The sequence below is a fragment of the Myotis myotis genome, unplaced genomic scaffold (genome assembly GCF_014108235.1).
Source record: "Myotis myotis isolate mMyoMyo1 unplaced genomic scaffold, mMyoMyo1.p scaffold_m19_p_6, whole genome shotgun sequence".
NCBI classification, from domain to species: domain Eukaryota; kingdom Metazoa; phylum Chordata; class Mammalia; order Chiroptera; family Vespertilionidae; genus Myotis; species Myotis myotis.
The window spans coordinates 93,735,565-93,752,612 of NW_023416368.1; the positions used below are offsets into that span (position 1 = coordinate 93,735,565).

The window sequence follows — 17,048 nt, forward strand, 5'->3', positions numbered from 1 at the left end:
AGGCCAGTGATCTCTGAGAATCAGGAAAAAATGAACTGACCCCCTATAATTGCTCCAGCTTACTGCCTGAAGAAAAACTTGACTGCACTGCAGGGAGAGAACCCAAGTAGAACATGGTGGTTTTCCAGAGTTACAGAGAAGGAGCTAGGTCCTAGCTGCTAGGAGCATAAGGAAGCCAAGGCAGCTAGAGTTCATAGGACAGAGTGCTAGAGATGAGAGAGAATTCTGGAGATCTGGCGAAGGTCCCCATTAAGTAATCACTTAAGTACTGATTAGCTCATGTGTGTAAAGAAACAAGCCAATGCTGGGAAAAGAATCACTTAAAATAATTGGAGGAAATAGTCATTGGTTCTCACACCAGGTTTAGGAATAGTGCCTCTTCCCACCAACTAAAGGAAAGCCTCATAACTTATGGAAAGCCATGGGTAGAGTACTCATAAAGATTTTGTCACAGTATTGGGGCAAAGTAAACCTAGATTAAATTATATGCTGGTGCTGCCTAACAATGCTTAACAGTAAGAATCAAAATGATAAAGTTGTTAGCAAGTAACTTATCCACATCCCAGAACAAATAAGCCTTATTTTAGTAATTGAGTTTGTTGGCCTAGCTGTTGTGCCAAGAAGCCAGGAAAGGCCTTTAGTGGGTCTGCCTTTACATGGTGCAGAGCAGGGCAGATCTGGGATAGGACTGGAAGGGAGTGGGCTTCCCCTGCCTTCCCTGGGGACTTCCTGCAGTGGCTCTCAGCCTCAGCACCACCACCCAGTGTAGGTAACTCCTCCCTTTCGTGACTTTTCCCTTCAAAGGTGGGAGGTGGGGCAGATTGGGAAAGTCTCAGCTGCTGCTTCAAACAGCCCAGAGGATGAGATGGGCAGCTCCAGCTGGTGTCCTGACAGACTGAAATGCGACACCTTTTTTCTTCTGATGAATTGATTTTTGACATACACTTCTGGAGTTACTCTAGTTTTTAAGAAAGTGTCCATTTGGGATGCCAAGAACCATTTGGGTACATCTGGGAGTTGTGTAATGCAGCTCCGGGCCAGGGACCACTCCAGGGCCCACTACAGTGGAAGGCTAGCTTCTGAGAAGCCCATCTACAGGCACTATCTTCTGCTTCTCAACCAGCTTCTCCCTGGGCAAACTCAAGGAGTTCCTGGCCCACCCAGACAAGAAGGGGAGGGAGACTACCCAAAGATTATGCTGGTGGTCAACAAAAACAAACCTTCAGTGCATCTGACAATTGTATCAGATCCTCTTACTTCACTTCTGTGCTTCATTTCAGGTTCCACCCCTTCAAAACTATGCTTTCCGAGTCTTGACTTGCAGAACTCTCTTGAACATGGTTTACCCTCATTATCTTTTTCTTCCTACTTTTTGTTGCTTTAGATGACCCCAGCCAGATTCAGTCCTAAGTGGGCCCCTCTTTGGCTTCTTTGGCCCCTCTTTACGGCTTGTCAGGACTGGTCTACAGTGGGTGGTGGGGCAGAGTTGGTGAGCATATGCCAGGAGGGAGCAAATGTGTTGCAAATGGGCAGGTGATGATGATGAGCTAAAAGAAATGCTACCATCACTCCCCATCTCTCCTGAGGTGGCGAGACTGGGCAGCTTCCATTCAAGGGACTTGAGGGCAACAGACTGCCACAAGGACCAGTGGTCAATTAAGGAATATGAGGACAGGGTATTCTGCAAGGACGCTGATAATATAGGCAAATTTGTTTAGGACTGAATATCTGGTAGGCGTGTTAGAGGATCTTAAAGGCCAGCACTGGGAAGCACAGGGTAGCACGGACATGACAGTAAAGACGAGAACTGATGATCAGAGAGTCTTGCCTTGAAGATGGACAGCAAAAGAAAACAGGATGAGAGGCTTGGCAGGACTGGCTGATACAGGCAGAGATGTCAGGTGACACCTGAGGCCTGAAGAGGCTGATGGCCCTGGTGAAAAGCTATCTCAGCAGTGGGCTATGTAATCTTGGAGGCCTCAGTCTCTGAGGGTCAGCACTGGAGATATTTAGTACAAGGTAAGACCAGTCTCCTAGGAGGTTTTTGCTGAAATCTTTGGGAGAGGGTGTTGGGTAAGCCTCAGGACACTCGCCTTGTAATGGGTCCATCTTTACCGTGTACAATCCAATGAGGAACGCTCCCCCATTGCACTGTAGAAAAAAAGGAAGAGAAACAATTCAAGAGGACCAAACCGAGAGAAAATTTTCACCCTGCACATACTAGTATATATAGTAGAAAATGACTTCATCCAAGAAATGCAATATTTCAGCGTTCGGTCATTTTACTGTTGGCAGAACAGAGGCTGGTGAATTGTCTGCAGTTACTTGTCTGAGCAAATGAGTCGAAGGTCTCTGAGGGACCTGGCCTCCATCTGTCACTTTTTGTATTTTAAAGAGAAATCAGTGATGGGTGGACTGAGCCCTCTCATCCCTGGAGACAAAGCCCAAGTATTCATGTTCCAGTGTTTTGTTCTCAGGATTGTATGTCTAGAAGAGTTCAAGACTATTTGGCTTTGGAGTGATTTTCTAATCTTACTTACCAAAATTTTTCTTTTACCAATACTAGTAAAACTCCTTCAAGTAATAGTTTATACAAAACCACGCTGCATGAAACAGAAAAAAACTTAGAGTTTTATTAGTATGTATTTATTTTATAACTTCACATTTATAATAGTTTACTTCACATATTGTCAATAAATAAAAACAGTGAGGGCATTTTCATGAGTACAAAACATGAAATCAGGATGCACTGGGTGATATCGTGCCACTGTGGTTGAACAGTATTGAAAAATGTAACTTAGGCAAATGATCACACATGATCCCCTTTTTAAAAAAAATTCTTTTCTTACAATCGCAAGATATTCTTCAGTTAAAATGATCCACAATCAGAAATTATAATGTTGTTTCAAAGTCAAATCACTAGGAATAGTCTAATTGGCTAGAATACTTTCCACAGAGTAACAGACACGAAACACTCACACTTACCATAAGAGCTAAAAGGGCTTCTAATGCAATGTCATCACAACTTGACTCACAGGTTACATATTTACTTGTTGTGGCACAACTGTTAGAACAATAAAGAGAGCATGCATTGAGCAGAAAAGCATCATGAAGATAATAATGTCTCCATATATTGAGGGCTTTCTATCCTCCAGACATCATGCTAAGTGCTTAAAAGGCATTATGTCATTTGATCTTAACATAACAGCCCTATTCCATTACCTTCTCATTTTTCTGATGAGGAAACTGATGTTCAGAGGATTTAAGCAAGTTTGTTGTACCCAGAGCTACCATGCTGTGCCACATCAACTAGCATTTCACGGAATGGTGGTCATCGCTCTACTAGCATACTCGACATCAAGGGCATGCATGGGCTTGATTTAAATACCCATGAGAAGCTACAGGTCCCTTAATCTATGAACATTAAGAAGAGTTGGGTGGTAGGGAGAGCTGTAGGAGGGTATAGGGAAGACAACTGTTGATGGGTGAAGACTTGGGGTGGTAAACACAATACAGTGCGCAGATGATGTGTTGTGGAATTGTGCGCCTGAAACCTGTATACTTTTGTTAAACAGTGTTACCCCAATAAATTCAATAAAAAGGAAAAAAAGAGAGCGAAGTTCAGCTACATGCTCAGATAGTGCAAGGGAACCTTTTTTCCAACGCCTGAAAACAAAAGTGAGCCTGTTGCTGAATGCCTAGGTGCTAAAATGTGGATATCAACACACTTGCATCTGCCCACTATTTATTAGAGATTTAAAGGGTTTGAAATCCATTGTAAATATGGAGCTTCAGAGAGTTCTCAATTCCTGCCTCGGCTCCACCACTTGTTAGCAATTTGATATGGAGGAGACGGCTTACCATCTCGGAGCACTGGGTTGCTGCACACATTAACTGCGACATGCACACAACACCTGGCACGCCCTCCTTTCCCCTCTTTGCCTTCTGTCGGCACTAAAAATCTTCTCTAGCCAGAGAGGCCTGCTCGCTACCCCAGCATGCTCTCCTGCAACATCGCCCTTTCCTGAGGGCGCTCTCACGCTGCGAACCTCTTGAAAGCAGGGATCAGGCAGAGTGTTGTGTCTTCGGGGCCCAACACAGTGTCTGGACACCTGGCAGAGAGGTAGGAGGAGTGCTTCCCAAGAAAGGAGAGAATCCTGAGGGTGGAGATGGTCGTGTTCATTTGGCAACTGCACTGCTACTGGCGTCATGAACTTATTTACACATGAGGTTGTTCAGCTTCCACATGGGAGGCCTGTCCTGATGAGCCTGTCGCTCTCTGAGAGCACGGCTGTGCCCTTAGGACTGTTACCTCCTTGAACAGAGCCTCTCACTGCTTCAGGGACACGGAATTTGCTGATTCGATAAAGAAAATCACCCGACAGGTAAAAAAAGCCTAGGTTTTCAGGTAGGTTACAAAGGATACTTTTTTCTCATGTCAATTCTGCTTTCTATGGTATGGGCAAACTTTGTCTCTTGGGGATATTTACAGGAAACGTGACATTTCCTTTAGGTTACTATATCACATTTGGAATTTAATATTTTGTTTATTGGTAATCTATGCTAAGGTCCAAGAAACTCTCAGATAATTTTTTTCTCAGAAAGAATCAAGACTTGGCTTGAATGCCTTGGTTTTAATCGCAGTCACTAAAGAAAAGACCATGGAAAAGGTCTTAGCCTGGTAAAGCGAAGTCCCCCGGCCCACGGGCTGCAGGCTCACTCTGACTTAGCTTTTAGTTATCAATCTCCTTATGCCAGTGGCCATAGCCATCACCTTCATCTGACTCGTCAGTATTCTCATTTTCAAAAGCGGCCTCTTCCTCCTCCTCTTCCCGGATCACCTTCATTAACTCAAGGAAGCCGGGGGCCGGCCCCTGGTCTTTCAGCTCCCTAAGCCTGCACCACAGGGTCTCACTGAGGCTCGCCCCGGCCAGCACCTGCTCCAGGCGGACCTGGTCTGCGATATTCCTGGGGATGGCGCGTTTCTCCACAGCCTTGCGGAGCAGCGTCTCCAGCCGCAGCACATAGGCGGAGATCTTCTCGCCTTCCTCCTGATAGGTCTTCAGGTATCTCACCTGGGAGGTCCGGCGGCTCTCCAGGCTCCCAAACACTTGCTTGAATGCCTCCAGACACTCGTCCACACTCACAGAAGGATTGTCTGCCTGCACTATGCGCAGGAGGTCCAGGGCGGGGCCGCGCAGGCTTTCCATCAGCCACCTTTTCTTTTCTGCCTCTGCTACCGGCCACTCTTTGACGATCTCAGTGGCCTGTTCTAACCAGATTTCAAAGGGCTCCTCCTCTGGGGCGGGCACAGTACTGCCCGAGAACACCCGCAGCTTCCGGTATCGCATGGGCAGCAGGGGCTGCGGGGCATGTGCTACTGCCTGCCCCACCACCTGGGCCAACAACTCTGGCGACACGCAGGGCACTGCGGCTGGAGACATGCCCTCATGCCCAAGGGCTCGGAACATACCCGAGACTGTCTGCCCCTCTTTTTCTAGAAAGAGGTGCAGCCTTTCAAGAAATTCAGAGTCCTGGTTAGGGGTCTTAAAGACCACTTTCCAGACGCCCCCCCTCCCCTGAACCTCACTGGGGATCTCCGAGACATCAGTGTCCCCCAGGAGCTCCAATAAGACGGCGCTGGCATTCTCTTGCTTCCTGAATATCTTGCCGAGCAGCCGGTACCTGCCCAGAGACTTTAACGTCTCCTGGAGAACCTCCTGGATCTCAGCCTCCTCACACTCCACTGGGATCCCCATCACCATCAGGGATTTCTGATCATCCACACTCATCAGCCGGCACCAGTCCTCCAACAGCGCCAGCGCCATCCTCACGAGTATCTATTGGCTCTAACTCTAGGGCACAATGAATTTGCAGTGCAGGTAGGCACTCCCTTAGGATTTCAAGTATCCTGGATCAAGTCCCGAACCCACAACCCACCAGGGAAGGGGTTTCCGGTCAGGTCCCTCCAACAGCAGCCCGAAGTCTTCTGGACCAGTAACCCTTCCTTGCCCAGTTCCTGCTGAGGTGGCAGGAACTCAGCACTTCCCCTTATAGCTCTAGACTTGACCCAAGATGGGTGGTTAGTGTCTCAGGACAGCGCCACTGTCAGTGGCTCTGTAGTTCCCCGGCTGCGGTGTCTCTCCAGATGCTAGCAGACTGTGGTGGTGTTGACCCTTCTCTGACCAACGGAGGCACGTGCAAGAGCTGCTTCACACTCTCCGGGTCTCTGAGGCCTCACCTCTCTCTAGTCAGTGTGGAAACGCCTCCACACGGCACCCAGGACTCCTGGAGGGACGTCGCACAGCAGAGGGCCTGGACTCCTGGTAAAACAATGGTCAGTTACCACACAGCCCTCTCCTTCCCAGGAAGCACCCACACTCATTAGGGACCGAAGTGAGGGCAGACGGGGCTCTACCCCACATTGCATTTGTGTCTACCCCACGGTCAGATCTCTGCTGATAGTGACTTTTTCTCCCTCTTGGGGACCCTTCTGCAATCTGGCTTCTCCGCCATTCACTCATCAGACATGTCAATTAATGTCTGAGCCCAGTTGTGGCCAGGACTCAAGATCCTTCCCCCGTGAAGAATGAAGTCAGGAGATGGCCAGATACCTGTTTTTACATTCCAGAATGTTCTGTGAGAGTCACGAAGCTTGTTTATTCAGCTTCTAGCACAGGTAGATGTCACCCAACTCTACACAATGTTCATGTCTGGGTCCTTCTTAGCTCCAGCCAAGCCAAGCGGTCCTGTTACACATAAATAGTAATGCTGTGTTTTCATTGCTCAATAATATCCAATAATCAAGACTTTTAATGCACTTACTGAAAATATAACAATCCTTCACAATGTAATTAAATCTACTAAACAATATAATTACTTCACTTCTTTGATTAAAAAATACAATTAGAAATCACTCTAACATTTAAAACCAATATCAGTATAACAATATAGCATATAATACACTTTAATATGATAATATAGACATAACAATTTAATATAGGCCTAATAATTTTTTAAAATCTCAGGGCCGAGCTTGGCCAGTGTGGCTCTGTGATTGAGTGTCGACCTATGAACCAGGAGGTCATGGTTCGATTCCCGGTCAGGACACATGCCTGGGCTGCAAGTTCGATCCCCAGCGGGGGCTGTGCAGGAGGCAGCCTATCAATGATTCTCACTCATCATTGATGCTTCTATCTCTCTCTCCCTCTCCCTTCCTTTCTCTGAAATCAATAAAAATATATTTCAAAAAAATCTCAGGGCTGAATAAGTTAAACCTGGAATTATGAATTCATTCTCTTTTGTTATGTCTGGGCAGGCTTTGCAAATGCAAAAGGAGGTGTTACTTTGCTGTGGATGTTAGGTTACTAACATGACACTTTCTTCATAGCATTTGAACTTGAATGGGAGTCATTTGAAGAAAAAGGGAAAGAGGAAGGATATGGAGAACCAGTGGAGAATGGGTAATGTGAAAGGGGAAGAGTGCCTACCACCTCCACTTACTGCTGTGGGGTGGGTGTTGGGGCCCTGGCCACGCCTCCCCAGGCCTGAAAACCTCCATCACGCCCCGTGGGCTTTATATGCCACAGATGCCAACTTGTCACCATCGAGGCAGCTGCTCCTGCTGCGGGCACCTTTCCCCAGTCCCGTCTGGGTGGCTCGGAAGGCATGGTGCGTGCCCCAGGGCAAGGAGGACAAAGAGAAGGATCACACCTGGCCCAGCAACCCCAGGGATCTGAGTCCAGTGACTTCTCGAGGCCCTGCTAATGTATGAGGGTGACTTCCTCTTCACTGTGGTACTTCAAGGACACATGAGATATAAAAAGGCATCCAGTGCCCAGGAAGAAATATCTTCACGGTGTACGTAGTAACTGCTTTCCTGAGGTTAGGATACTCTGGGTGGCTTCTTCCTCCAAAGGCAATCTCTCCCTGCAAGGCGACCTTCAAATACAAAGATGGCAACTGAACCATGGTCCTCGCTACACGGATTGAAATATTTGGTTATGAAGAAAAGGGGAAATCTTGTACATTCTAAAGTAAAGATAGAATTAGTTGGAAAAGGAACCAGACTTTCAGGTGGAAGATCCCCACTGGGCTTGTTGGATCATTGAATTAGATAGTGACCCTGGGCAAAGCGCCTCAATCTCTCTAAATCTCGGTCTCCTACCCTGGAAAACAGCAATGGTAACGCACTCAGCGCATTCATCACACTCATCTTCCGGGGCTGCGGTGAGTAGGAAATGATGCCATTCGTGTGGAAGCACTTTATTCAAATGGAAAGCACATCCGGCTTGAAGTCCGAATGCCGGCTTCTGCGTCTCTCGGCCCTCACAGTATTCCTCTTTCCTCTTCCTCCCCTTCTCAGCAGAAGACTCCTCTCCCTACCCCCATCATGATGGGCTCACCCTAAAACTGTAACTGGCAGTCCTCCAAATTTAACTCCTTTCCCAACGGGGGGGGTGGGGTGGGAGTATCCCCATTTAATCCTTCCAGGGGCAAGGGCTGAGATGGGACAGAATCCCTGGTCCCTCTGTCCAGCGTGATGACCCTGCAGCAAAGGGCCCCTTTTAGCCCAAACCCATCCTAATTACTGAGCATGCCCAGACCTCCCTCTTGAGGCGCCAAAGGATGGGCAACATCTCTGCACAATTTTGACAGCGGAGGGGGGGGGCGGGGCCGCAATCTACTAGATGGAGGAACTGGTACTGATGCAGGGAAAGGCATGGGGATGCCAGTGAGAATCCACCCGGGACGCGTTAGTGGCACAAATCCCCACACAGCGTTAGCCTGCTTCGCCACACACAATGCACTCATCACAGCCCCCATCTTCTACCCCACTCTGGGCACGCGCCCCGCACTTAGGTCTCCAGCACGCAGCTCTGGCGCAGTGCGCAACAGGGGTGGGTGGGGGTACCGGACCGGGAAGGCCTGGTGATTTAGGGACTGGGCTACAATTTGCGCCTTTTCATACCCTTTCAAAACACTCCTCTGCGCCCTTTTTTGTGGCGCAGTTAGCGGTACGTGGCCCCCCGCACTGCCTGCACCCTCGCTCACTATATATCAGTTGTTGTGCTGGGCTGGAATTTGCAGACTGCATTCTTGGTTACACTCCCAGGGGCCCGCAGATCTATGTCTCTTTGTACCACCCTCCCCTCCCCCCATCATTTGCTACGTCCCTCGGCATTTCTCTCGGCCACGCTGTGCGCCCCCCCGACCCCCCTCCCACACCTCAGTGGATGAACTAAGTGGGAACCCTCTCGTTTCCATCTCTGCTCCCAAAGCCTGTGGGTGGACTGAAGCTCTGGGGGCCCAGGCGTCGCACAGCCCCAACCTCTGCGGGGCCTGCGTCATCCCTTCTCCATCCTCAATGAGGCCCCTTCCTCTCTCCCCGGGCGTCCTGGCGCCAGCCAGTTCGCCACCCCTTTCGCACCATCCGCTCACCCCCGGGTAAGGGGGCAGGGGCCCTCCCCGCCGCCCTCGCCCCTGGCCCACCTCCGAAATGCGGTCGCGGGAGGCGCGGGGCCGGGCAGGTGGAGGCGGAGGGCGCGTTGGCCAGGGCCTGCGCCCTCTCATCTTCGTCCCCGCGCGCCTGCCCCTACTCACCCGGGAGCCGAGAGCGGTCAGCGGGCCCTCCGCTCCGCTTCCATTAGCCGGTGATCTGGCTGCTTCACTTCCGGAGCGCGGGGCTCCGGGCAGCGCGGCCCTCCCTCTCCCCCTCCCTCTGCAGCTCCCACCCCGGCGCCCCGCCCCGCCCCGCCCCGCCCCGCCTCCCTCCGTCCGCCGCTGCCGGGAACTGGCAGCCTCTCCTTCGCGCTGCCGCAGCGGCCGCCCAGCCAAACCCAACTTTGCAGCTCGCGGGCGGCGGCGGGGGCGTGGGCAGGGGGAGCTAGCGGGTCAGGAGGAGGGGCCGGAGGGAGGGTCGCCCGCTCGCCAGCCCTCCTTCCTTTCTGTGCACCTTGCGGTAGGCAGAGCGCGGCGGTGGCGGCGGCAGCCGGGGGCTGTGCTCAGGCAGGCGGACCTAGGGACCGCAGACGGGCGGACAGACGGAGGGACCCTCCCCGAGCCCCGCACCATGGCCGAGAGGAAGCAGTCCGGGAAGGCGGCAGAGGACGAAGAGGTCCCTGCCTTTTTTAAGAACCTGGGTTCAGGAAGCCCCAAGCCCCGGCAGAAATTCTGTGGCATGTTCTGCCCGGTGGAAGGGTCCTCGGAGAACAAGACCATCGACTTCGACTCGCTGTCGGTGGGCAGGGGCTCGGGGCAGGTGGTGGCTCAGCAGCGGGACGTCGCCCACTTGGGCCCGGACCCGCAGCCGCCGTACTCCCGGCAGGGCCGGCGTGCCGGCGGGGAGCCATCTGTTGAATCGGGCCGGAAGGTGGCGATCCGGCGGGCCTCGGGCAAGGAAGCCCTGCAGAACGTCTACGACCAGGTGGGTATGGGGGAGGGGAGGCCGGAGAAGGAGGACGGGGCTCGGGGATCGCCCCTCCCTCGCCTCCCAGAGTGCCCACCGTCCTGCCCCTCCCCAGATCTGTGCCAGCACCCCACCCTACTCTACCCTTCTCGAAGGGTGCGGAGAGGCTCCGGCTGGGCGGTGGGCGGTGGGCGATGCGCCCACAAAGGCTGCCGGTGCTTATCTGGGTCTGGGAGGTGGAGGGGGGAAGGATGGGCCGATCTCCGGCTGGGGGATCGCAGGGTGGGGTGCGGGGATGGGCGGCGGTTCCATTCTTCTTACACCCTCCCGGGCGGCTCCCTGCTGCAGCTGTGGCCTGGTGTCCCACCCTTTTCCGATGCAGCTCGGAGCGTGCGGTGGAGGCTTCGGGTAAAGGCCCGCGGGCTCCCCGGGGGTCGGGAGGGGCGGGCGGGGGCTCAGACCGCTGCTCCCGCCCGCGCCCAGCGCGCTCTCCACCGCACCTTCTCGCGCTCGCGTCCGGAGCTGGAGGCCAGGACCATGGTCAGCGGCTCCCGCACCGCCTCGGAGAATCTCGTCACCCTGATTCCTGTTCGCAAAGTGAGAAGAACCAGGGAGGCGATGGAGTCACCCGAGGAAACCCTGACGCTCCTAAATAGCCCATATGCAGAGCAAAGTTCCGCTAAGTCTCTCAGCAAGGGCGTCCCAGAGCCCCCCCTCCACCCCCCGCCCTATTTGGGAGGCGCTTTGGAGATGGGGACTAAGTGAATTATGTTCAAAGGGTGAAAAGAAAAGGGAAAAACACCTTCACAGTTTGAATAGGTTGTCAAAGATGGATTGGACCCCCTATACTGTGTTAATGGGGAAACAAAGAGAACCAATATAGTAAACCTTGATTTAGAAAATGTTTGTCACCTCTGGCAAAAATGAACAGTTTGTATTTTAAGTGAAGTCATCTTCTCACACCAGTTTTTTTTTATTATCAGTGTGACCCTCATACTTGTGCAGCCGCCCCCCCCCCCCCCCCAACACACATACACACAAACCGTAATTTCTCAACTGATGAATTACAGTGTGAAATGTTTTAACACTTGTTTGCTGTTTCTCTCCCAGGCCCATTGGTGAAGACGAGAAATGAGTCAATGATTGATTATTGAATATCTATTATGTACCTTGCCTTGTGGGGCTGGGGGAAGGTTAGCTATATAAAAAGTTCAAGGCAATTTTTTCCTAAGGGCTTCTAAGTAGTTGGGGGTGGTCTCTACATATTCACTGAATGATTCCACAGTCATTTCTTTGGCTCAACATTCAGGGTGTGTGCTGACAATGAACACATCAGAAAACAATTAACAGTTGGTGATAATGGCCCAAATATGTTACTGTTTCCTGATGTAGCATGGAGTGTGGCAGCCCTTCACTTTTATTATAGTCTGAGTGCATAATGTTGCATTTGAAATTCTACAACTATATTGAATTTTTTACAATTTAGTAAAACAACATGTACCCAACTTTAATGAGTACTTTCACATTTAAATACTGTCAAAGTTAGAGAATGTTATTTAAATTATTATCTGCTCCTTTAAGTTTTTTTTTTAGCTCTTCACTTTTATAGGGCCAATTCTAGAAAAGAGAAACCATTTGCTGTCATTTTAAAAAGATAGGGCAACTAATTACTTAATTGATTCCTCTTTCCACAGCCCTGTCCTCTGATCTATTCCTATAGGGGAGTGCTTGATATCCTTATTTCACTGTGAGTCAACCAGAAGAACTTAATCCAAAAAAACTCACTTTTTACCAAGTCATTACACAAACTTTGACAATTGAAGTAAAGTTTTTCTTTAAAAAAAGATATTGATTGATTGTGTGTGTGTGTGTGTGTGTGTGTGTGTGTGAGAGAGAGAGAGAGAGAGAGAGAGAGAGAGAGAGAGAAACATCAATAGGAGCAAAACATTGATTGCCTCCTGCACGCCCCCTACTGGAGATCAGCCCACAATCTGGGCATGTGCTCTGACTGGGAATCAACCTGAAACCTTTTGGTGAATGAGACACCACCCAACCAACTGACCACACCAGCCAGGGCTGAAGTAAAGTTTCTAATAGTGAAAGCTGAGTGAGTGTGAAATACTTCCCTATGTGAATACAATGGGTGGGGGCAAACCATGATCATATAGCATCATGGCTCTGTGAGTATTTTTGCCTTCAACACATTGTGCTTGCTGGTGATCCTAATGACCTAAAGAGAGGAGAAAAATGCCTTGAGATAAGGAAGAGATCTTTTTTTTAAAAAAAAAAATAGCAGTTCAGGGGATGGAGATTAAAAGTGGCCATCTTGATAATGATGTCAGTGAATTAAAATTAAATTTTGAAAGGCAAAGTTTCACTGAGTTGAATAACATCTCTTGTTCTGTTCATTTAGAATCTTAGATATTTGATCATCAGAGCTATGAGTCTGAACACGCTCCAAATTTAACTGAAGTTCTAAATTGTAAGCCTAGGTTATATGAAAGAGAGAGATTTGAAGAGGAAATACCCAGCCAAACTCCAGGCAGTTTTAGCCTCTGCAAACCCACTTTTGTACCAGAGGGTGATTCTGGCTTGGTCTTCTGCAGCCTTTTCTGAATTTTATTTTATTTTTTTAATTTTCATTTTCAATCTTGCCTTATCACATAAGGGTTGTTCCTATGGGATTTGTTTCATTCATGACTGGGAGTATTTACCAGGATCAGTACTTACAGTGTTTGAATATATATTTCACGTTTATACAAGAGAACAAAGGTGTGTGTGTGTGTGTGTGTGTGTGTGTGTGTGTGGTGATTTCCAAAAGCGTAGTTGGACCCGCCATTTTGACTGAACAAGTGGCCATTACTTAGTTTTCAGCTAATGAGCAGGGTGATGACCAGCACCTCAGTGCATGCCTATCTGGAGCCCTAGCACAGAGAGGTGGGGAACTGAGCAAGCGGATTGAGGCCCCGATTCACCCCCCTCCTCCTCCCTGAATCTTTGTTTGTGGGTGTTCTTAATGCCTGGTCACAGAAATGGCTTTGTTCACCTTTGCACTAGGGGTTCTCCTATTCCTTTAGCAAGGCTTCGGGAAGGGAGGGAACAGGCTTCCTTAGCCCAGATGCAGCATGGCTTGTGGGAGACCAGGAAAAGCGTCTGAGCAGGTCAGCACTAGGAAGCACTGGGCGTGGCTAGGGCTGGGCTGCTAGGTTTTGGTGAAGGGCAAGAGCCAGTGTTGTGAATGCAAATAAGAAAAGCTTCTATCTCATTACTGTCTTTTTTCTTTTTGTCCTTGGGGAAGTCCACCTTGGGCTACAGTGAGGTTAGGTTGATGACCACCTGTGAAGGACTCGAGCCCCTTGGGACAGAGAGCAGAAGGTCAGCACTGCTGGCCAAATCTCCCTTGCCAGTGCCCTGGGGTTCCTCAGCCTCCTCCTTCCTCTTAGGAATTCCTCCATTGCATCATTCAGCTTAGCCAGGACCAGCTATTCCACCAAGGAAATTAGATTATGAGCATCCCGTCCAAAGGAGCTCCCAGGCCCTTCTCCCAGCAGCAAACAACCTGCGTAGGCTAGAGTAGCAGGGGAGTGATTCTCCACTTTCCAGGGCAGGTGCCAGTCTGTGAACTACCCAAGAGTACTGCTGAACTTGACAAAATCACCAGCTCTGTAAAATGCTTTCTTATATTCCTTTCCATTCTGTGTCCCCATCCCCTCTCCCCATATTATCTCCCAACACTGGCTGCCCCGTGACTCTGCTGCCCTCGTACTGTTCAATGCTACCCCTACCCCACCCTGATCATGATGCTTTTTCTAGATCTTTCTTCCTCCCAAAGGAACAAATTCTGAAATCACTCCCTTCCCCTTTGCCTTCCTCTGTCTCATTCAAAATTCCTGCCTTGTGTTAATCTTAGCTAGGGAGAAATCCCAGTGATTGAAGGCATCCATACCTTCTGTGAATGACTGCTTCACAAGCTGTCCCTAGAGATGCTTGTTTGATAGTAGGCTAGCACTAGCCTGTCCAACAAAAAGAACGTCTAGTTAGCACAATGTGTGGTAGAGACTTGGCTGGGAGCCTAGAACAAGAGTATTGATTTGATACTTTAGAGGGCACATTGTTTCAAAAGAGGAGGTGCAAATGTGAACAAATGTGCTCAGGATCCCCCCCAAAACTATGACCCATCTGGGTTCAAAGGGAGAGGGATGCTTGGGAGGAGAAGGAAATGGTGATAATCGATAATTATTGGTTGCTCTTGATTTCCCAAATGACTATTGAAGTAATCAGATAATTAGTTAAAAAACTCTATATGTGGTGACATACACATAACATGAAATTTAGCATCTTAATCATTTTTAAGTGTACAGTTGAGTGGTGAGAAATATATTCATATTGACGTGCAACTCATCTCCAGAGCTTTTTCATCCTGCAAAAACGGAAACTCTTTGCCCATTAAACAACATGTTAGTATACGCCTCTCCCAGCCATCATTCTACTTTCTGTCTCTGTGAATTTGACTAAGTACTGCATATAATTGCAATCACAGTGTTTATCTTTTTGTGACTCGCTTAGTTCACTAGCATAATGTCCTCAATGTTCATCCGTGTAGCATGTGACAGGATTTCATTTTTAAGGCTGAATAATATTCCTATAATTAGTTAAATTTTAATGAGTCATTGATATTGGAAAGTTGTCGCTCAATTAATAGGCCCTCGATGAATTATGGGAGGAAGAAAGAAGGGTTACGTTTGGGATGCAATAGACCCCACCACCTCCACCTGGGGACTAAGGCTTGAGTAGAAGAAAATCCCACCAGCTGATCATCATTTCCCTTGTAGCTCAGAGGTGGAGAGGATAATTGCTGTCAATGAATTTTGAGTGACAACATCTGGCCATGACCTCTTGAATGTTGCATAGTTCATGAGCTCCTGGCCCATGGAAATCTGGACAGGGCTAGGCGTTTTTCTACTTTGGAAAAGACAGCCGGTATTCCTGTGGACCCTTTGGTGTCAGTGGCACTTTTTACTTCCTTGAGAGTGAAGGGAGAGTCAGAACTGGCCATGGAGTCCAATGTATACTGCCACCAAATGTGAGAGCTTGAAGGAGGCCTTCTGGTTAATCACCCCATTTCTAGAGGTGGAGAAAGTGTCCCGAAAGATAGCACTTCATCCCATGGAACTCAGGTGACAGTCCCAGGACTGGAATGGAGGCCCCTCACTGCCTAGTCCCACTGCAGTCCTATACCAGTAAAACCTTGTTATTTATGTAGCATTACATCTCATCTAGATCCTGTATTTTAGAATGTATGGAACATATCACTTTAAAACTGGCCCCAGCACCATCTGATATAGGCATTATTCCCTTTGTAGATAAGGACACAGAGTCTTAGTGATATTTACTGAGGATCCCGAGGCCTTGCTATTTAGTAAGTACATAAACTAGGATTTGAACCAAGGTTTCCTGACTCAGTCTCATATTTCTTGCAACACATCATTCTTTAGTTCAGTTCCAAGGTCACATATAGTGAATTTAAAGATACAGTTTAGTTTTGTGGGCAAAATATTTCATATTCTATTAAACTTCATATGTTCTAAGGGGTAGCCCTGTGATAAATACTTTATATGTGCTATGTTGCTAATGCTAAGACAACTATACTGAGTAGGTACTATTGCTATTCTTATTTTGCAAAAATATCTGAAGGTAAAAGACAAACAAACTCATAAAGCAACTTGCTAGTTAAAAGCCAGAGGCAGGATTTGAACCCAGGTCTATGTGACTAAGGAGCCTCTTAATCACTGTGAGGTACTGAATTGCTCTCTATATCAACTATTCTTTTCTCATTTTATCTCCAAAAATTCACTGTTGCAAAAAAAAAAAAAAATTCTGTGCCTACCTTTTTTGTTTTCTTTTTTGCAATGTACTTTTATATATATATTTTATTGATTTTTTACAGAGAGGAAGGGAGAGAGATAGAGAGTTAGAAACATCGATGAGAGAGAAACATCGATCAGCTGCCTCCTGCACATCTCCTACTGGGGATGTGCCCGCAACCCAGGTACATGCCCTTGACCGGAATCAAACCCGGGACCTTTCAGTCCGCAGGCCGACGCTCTATCCACTGAGCCAAACCGGTTCCGGCTGCAATGTACTTTTTGAAGCCATTTATAAAAGGGACTGTTGATCTGTCTTTATGAATGTGCCCTAAACTTCGATATTCTGTCCATCATTTTTTTTTTTTAAATTCAAGAGATGTCTTCAGATGTCACTGGACAGAGGCCAACTCTGAGAGTATGAATGACATGCTTTTCTAAGATTAGAGCAATGTGATGACAGTGTGATTTTTCTACTTGATGTAAACCAAGAACAACAAGCAAATAATTAAGAGGCCATCAATAACAGCATTGATTGGCAGGTGGGCTGATGGACACTTGGATTTGGTTGGTTGGTGGGGTAGGCTGAGAGCTGCACACCAAGAATGCCTTGAAGGGGAAACACCTGGTCGTAAGGTGGCTTGGTTTGCTTTCAGGACCTTACAGACAGTTTGCCTGGAGTCTGATTCCAAGGCCGCTCTCTGGCAAAAAACACTCTGGGCAAGGAGTCAGGAAGCCCAGCTTGTCTTCCTGGCTCTACAATCACTCGCTATGCT

General features: G+C 48.5%; 2 protein-coding genes across 6 annotated transcripts in view; one reads left to right on the forward strand and one right to left on the reverse strand.

Moving 5' to 3' along the window:
• Positions 1-3,764: 3,764 nt before the first annotated feature.
• Positions 3,765-9,713, reverse strand: PNMA2 (PNMA family member 2). Of its 4 annotated transcripts, none has more exons than XM_036315045.1 (4): positions 9,604-9,701; positions 7,714-7,941; positions 6,615-6,749; positions 3,765-6,323 (listed from the first exon to the last, which is right to left on the reverse strand). In XM_036315045.1, the coding sequence occupies exon 4, from the start codon at positions 5,826-5,828 to the stop codon at positions 4,734-4,736; it is 1,095 nt and encodes a 364-aa protein (XP_036170938.1). In that variant the 5' UTR covers positions 5,829-6,323; positions 6,615-6,749; positions 7,714-7,941; positions 9,604-9,701; the 3' UTR covers positions 3,765-4,733. The 4 variants fall into 4 exon arrangements, with proteins under 4 accessions (XP_036170938.1, XP_036170939.1, XP_036170937.1 ...); XM_036315046.1 differs by lacking the exon at positions 9,604-9,701 and adding an exon at positions 9,493-9,575; XM_036315044.1 differs by lacking the exon at positions 7,714-7,941 and having other exon boundaries at positions 9,604-9,713.
• Positions 9,714-9,893: 180 nt separating this feature from the next.
• DPYSL2 (dihydropyrimidinase like 2) overlaps positions 9,894-17,048 on the forward strand; it is a 103,913-nt gene continuing 96,758 nt past the window's right edge. The window contains exons 1-2 of one of the 2 annotated variants that reach the window (XM_036313825.1): positions 9,897-10,240; positions 10,328-10,426. In XM_036313825.1, the coding sequence (XP_036169718.1) occupies positions 10,073-10,240; positions 10,328-10,426 (267 nt within the window). In that variant the 5' untranslated portion in view covers positions 9,897-10,072. Of the gene's footprint in view, positions 10,427-17,048 lie in introns of both variants that reach the window. The other variant, XM_036313824.1, reaches the window with a different exon arrangement.